Source organism: Barbus barbus (genome assembly GCF_936440315.1).
Source record: "Barbus barbus genome assembly, chromosome: 21".
NCBI classification, from domain to species: Eukaryota; Metazoa; Chordata; class Actinopteri; order Cypriniformes; family Cyprinidae; genus Barbus; species Barbus barbus.
The window spans coordinates 16,068,984-16,072,894 of record NC_136749.1 but is presented as its reverse complement, the minus strand read 5'-3'; the positions used below and the strand labels follow the sequence as shown (position 1 = coordinate 16,072,894).

The window sequence follows — 3,911 nt, the reverse complement described above, 5'->3', positions numbered from 1 at the left end:
AGCTGGCTTTTCAAGGCATAACAATACATTAAAATAAAGGTACTAGTGATTTTCAGATTTGATTTTCATCTTTAAAAATAAAAAATGCACACAATTTTTGTGATCAGATTAGATTAATTATCAGATGTGCACACCTTGTGAAACAACTATTCTGTAAGGTTGACCTTTAACATAGGAATAAAATCTCTAAAAGTAAAAGTAATAAAAAGTCTCTCATCGTCTGTGTTACATACTTACCAAGCAGTAACACCCAGAACATCAGTAATTCAGAAAGAGGAATTCTGAGCTTTGACGTAGAGAGAATGTGAGTCATGGATGGTAGACCTGTGAGTGGGGCGTGATCTGAGCTCAGCCACATTTGTTGCTCATTACACATCTGCAGAAGAGCCAGACTATAAGTTTTTAGGTCCTGAATGAAGAGTTAGTTCAGGAGGAGAGCAGGACAAAGAAGGAGTCAATAAACCTGGGTAAAGATTTGTCAGATTGAATAGGTACGTTAATATCAGCTGATTCATTTAATCCTGTACTATTTATATGTCTATATTTATTTGACATTATTTGCTTCTATATATTATACATGATATATAATCATATATATATAATACATAATATTTACATCTCTGTGAGATATTGGTTGATATTTGGACTATAGCATTACTGAGATTTTTTTTTTTTTACTACTTTACACCCAATATTTCTAGCATTTTCGAAAAAAAAAAAATGGACATCAAACCAGTATTAAGGAGATTTGGCTCTTTGGTCCGAGCCATTCTCACATTTTTCTTTGCTCTCCTGGTACTTGCGGTGATGTTATGGGCATATATCTATGGTTTCCAGATAGCAACATCTCCATATAACATCATCTCATTTGGTATCTATGGAGTGCTGCTCAGCCTTCACATCCTAATTCAGAGCTTTTTTGCCTTTGTGGAGCATCGGCGCATGAACGCAAGACGCAACCCATGCTCTTACACAAAAACCATCGGCTTTACTATATCAGCCTATCAGGAGGACCCTGCTTATCTACGCGAGTGCCTTCAGTCAGTACGGGCCCTGCAATACCCATCTGGGCTGCTACGCATTATCATGGTGGTGGATGGGAACTCAGAAGATGACCGCTACATGATGGAGATGTTCAGGGAGGTATTTGCTGATCAGGATCCTGGCTGTTATATATGGCAGAACAACTACCACTCTTGGAAGCCAGAAGCAGATGATGAAGTAGTGTTTGAAGACCCTCAGCGCTTAGAGGTTGAAAAACTCATCAGGACCAAGAAGTGTGTGTGCATCATGCAAAAATGGGGAGGAAAGAGGGAAGTGATGTATACAGCATTCAAGGCTCTAGGATCTTCTGTGGATTATATACAGGTTAGTGATTTTCAAGTTTGAGCTATGTGTATGCAAGAAGTACTTCAAAAAATACTCAGTTTTCTTTTTATTCTGCTGTTTAATCAGGTGTGTGACTCAGACACAAAATTAGACCCTCTGGCCACAGTGGAGCTCTGCAAGGTGCTGGAGAGCAACCAGAAATACGGTGCCGTGGGAGGCGATGTGATGATCCTTAACCTTAAAGACTCGTATATTAGCTTCATGAGCAGTCTGCGCTACTGGATGGCATTTAACATTGAGAGGTCCTGCCAGTCCTTCTTTGACTGTGTCTCCTGCATCAGCGGCCCCTTAGGTAACACAGAAGTTTGCACTAAATGTACTAAATGTATATTTCTAGTCTTATATTGAATGAGTCATCGGTGCAGCTTTGTTCAAATAAAGAAAGTTTGTCTTCAAAATCTTTAATCAAAACATTTAATCCAATAACTTGCATTGCCTCTGAAACAAAATTACTTTCCAACGGATGTCACTACAGGCTATTGGATGATATTAATCAACAGCCAAACAATATTTAGGCATTGTTGTAGCAAAATAAATCATTCGGTTCCATTCTAGTATGTAAGAACAGACTAATTCATTCCAGATGGATAAAATATAAAAACTTGTTTGTTTTTTTCAAGTATTTAAATCTTTGGTTCACTCAGAACACCATTGTTGAGAAACACGGATTAAAATGTTGTTGAAGGCGTGGGATTGCTCAATTCTCATCTGATCTGCTCTTGCAGGCTTATATTAGTTGTTACTCTGATCTGAGTTTTGATATTTTGTCTGTAAGAATAACTGAGTTTCATGATCTTCACTTCAGGTCTTTATAGGAATGACCTGCTGCAGCAGTTTCTGGAATCCTGGTACAATCAGAAGTTTCTTGGTACCCACTGTACTTTCGGGGATGACCGTCATCTCACCAATCGAATGCTAAGCATGGGCTATGCTACAAAGTAAGTAGTTGATTCACAATTGATTATTTTACAAGCTAAATACATAATGAGCGGTTGTCCATTTTTTGGCAGCTCAGTAAAATAGGATTGTCTGTAGTGACGTGATGAGTGCTCACATAATATCAGGATATTATTATGGCAAACAGAACGTATAAGAAAGCTGAAACAAATTCAAATTTAAATACTTATCAATAAATGTGCTTTGTAGTTAGTCTGCGAACTTTACTTGATATGATCAACCCGATCTCTTTGTCAGTATGAGAGATCATATCTTTTTCAAGAAGTGGCAATTTCATTTATTTGTATGATGTGATTCATACGGAAACATATGTTGTTTAGAGAAAAAACTAAGCAAGGTCTACCCCATGCCTAACCATTAGTAGGCCCTACGGTATAAGCAGATCATACAAAATTGTACGAAATTAGCTAAAACGTAAAATGATCTAAGACATATTTAATTTTTGACAGAAAGGACAACAAGGCGTTGTGATCGTTGTGATCTGTAATGGTAATGGAAGCTGGAACCAATCAGTCAAATAGTTGAAAATAATCTAAAGACAGCAACAACCCACATACTCATTATATACCATATAAACTACGAGGTCCTGTTCTTGTTAACTACTTATAAACTATAATTAATTTCAAACAGGCATGTTTTAACAGAGTTTCTGTTTCTTTAAGGTACACTGCCCGCTCTAAGTGCTACACGGAGACTCCCGCTCAGTTTCTGCGCTGGCTCAATCAGCAGACGCGTTGGACCAAATCCTACTTTCGTGAATGGCTCTATAATGCTATGTGGTGGCACAAGCATCATCTGTGGATGACCTACGAGTCCATTGTCTCAGGCATCTTTCCTTTTTTTGTAACTGCCACCATTATCAAGCTCTTCTGGACAGGCGCTCTGTGGGACATTTTGTGGGTCTTGTGCTGCATCCAGTTGATTGGTCTGGTAAAGGCAGCCTATGCCTGCATCCTACGACAAAATGCAGTGATGCTCTTTATGTCCTTATACTCTGCTCTCTATATGACTAGCCTCCTGCCTGCCAAATACTTTGCCATTATCACCATGAACAAAAGCAGCTGGGGGACATCGGGCCGTCGTAAGATGGTGGGGAACTACATCCCCCTGGCACCTCTATCAGTGTGGGCGGCCATTTTGTTGGGAGGCCTGGGGTACACAATCTACAAGGAAAGCATTAAGACTTGGACAACAGATGGAAAGAAAGAGGAGATCAAGTTTTTGATATTTGGAGCCACAGCTTATGTGTGTTACTGGCTTGTAATGCTCTGCCTCTATTGGATGTGGTTTCGGAGATTATTTCGAAAACGCTCACAGAGTTACACTGTGAATGTATAGGGCAATTATTTGGGCACATTATTTATTTAGGGACACTTGCACATTTTTATTTTTATTTTTAAATGGTTTACATGCAATTTAATTTATAGACTGTTTTTAAACTTGCAATTGTATTTATGATTTTTTTGGTATTGCACATATTTTATGCAATGTATGATGCCCATAAGTATTCAGAGATCAGAAATGATGTGGAAGCAACCAGTCTTTATGAAATATGACTATATGAA

At 38.4% G+C, this 3,911-nt stretch overlaps 1 protein-coding gene across 1 annotated transcript; it reads left to right on the top strand.

The window, feature by feature from the left end:
- Window positions 1-720: 720 nt before the first annotated feature.
- On the top strand, window positions 721-3,684 carry LOC306886884 (hyaluronan synthase 1-like; the record flags this gene model as incomplete). The annotated part of the gene is made up of 4 exons (XM_079444243.1): window positions 721-1,368; window positions 1,456-1,681; window positions 2,195-2,327; window positions 3,009-3,684. The coding sequence occupies 4 exons, from the start codon at window positions 721-723 to the stop codon at window positions 3,682-3,684; spliced, it is 1,683 nt and encodes a 560-aa protein (XP_079300369.1).
- Between the last annotated feature and the right edge of the window lie 227 nt (window positions 3,685-3,911).